At 72.6% G+C, this 913-nt stretch overlaps 1 protein-coding gene across 1 annotated transcript; it reads left to right on the plus strand.

The window, feature by feature from the left end:
* Positions 1-124: 124 nt before the first annotated feature.
* Positions 125-307, plus strand: MNEG_5934 (hypothetical protein; the record flags this gene model as incomplete). The annotated part of the gene is made up of 1 exon (XM_014045593.1): positions 125-307. A coding segment is annotated over one exon (183 nt), but the record flags the coding sequence as incomplete, so codon positions are not given.
* Between the last annotated feature and the right edge of the window lie 606 nt (positions 308-913).

Below are 913 nucleotides of genomic sequence, written 5' to 3' on the forward strand. Positions count from 1 at the left end.
CCACGGTTCCCGCCCCATCGCCATAGCCTCCCCCCCCCTCCCCGTTTCATGTGGCCCCCTTGCGCTTGTCTCGTTTGAGCCTGCGGCACCCCCCTCTCCCCCGGCGCAGGTGGAGGTATCAGTTATGGCGCAGCGCGTGACCGTGCGCCACGACGCCACCCAGGCCAGCCCCGCGGCGCTGGTCGCGGCCCTCAACGGGGCCATGCTCGACGCCAGCCTCTCGCCGCCGCGCACCCAGGCGACGGTGGGCCGCGCCGGCGGCCCCTTGGGCGCGCTGGCCGCTGGGTTGGGCGCTGCGGCGCGGGGAGTGCGGGGGCGCGCCAGGCGGGGGGCGCGGGCGGGCGGACTGGCAATTACTGCACGCCGCAGCTGCAGGCTCAGCGCCTCCGGCCCCGCCCAATGAACTCTCACGGTCAAACACGCACACACACATGCAAATTGCACACGCACGCATACGCACATGCACATTGAGTCGCACCAAAACACACACACGCGTGCGTGCATGTCGCCATCCCCCCCCGCCTCCCAGGTAAAGGGCCGCTGGTGCCCCCCATGGAATGTGCTCGCCGGCGCCGCCCTGCTGGCGGTGTCTCTGCTGCACTACCTCTCACGCCCCACCGGGGCCGCCTGGCTGGACCACCTGCAATACGTTGCATTGGGCTCTGTCGCGCTGTGCCTGCCGCGCATCGCGCTGCGCGCCGCGCTCGCGCTCCGCCGCGGGGTGAGTTCACCGCCTTGCGCCGCACGCGTGTGGGTGTGGCGGCCGCTCGGGGGCGGCGACGCAGAGAGAGGCCCGCGGATGCTGGCGCCTTGGGGCGGCACAGGCGGCGCTTGGAGCCTCTGCAGCCAGCGATGAGCGCCTCCATGTGGCGCCGCTCTCGCCTCGGCCCTGGCAGCCAACCACCCCATACCC

This window comes from Monoraphidium neglectum (assembly GCF_000611645.1).
Source record: "Monoraphidium neglectum strain SAG 48.87 unplaced genomic scaffold scaffold00920, whole genome shotgun sequence".
Lineage (NCBI taxonomy): Eukaryota > Viridiplantae > Chlorophyta > Chlorophyceae > Sphaeropleales > Selenastraceae > Monoraphidium > Monoraphidium neglectum.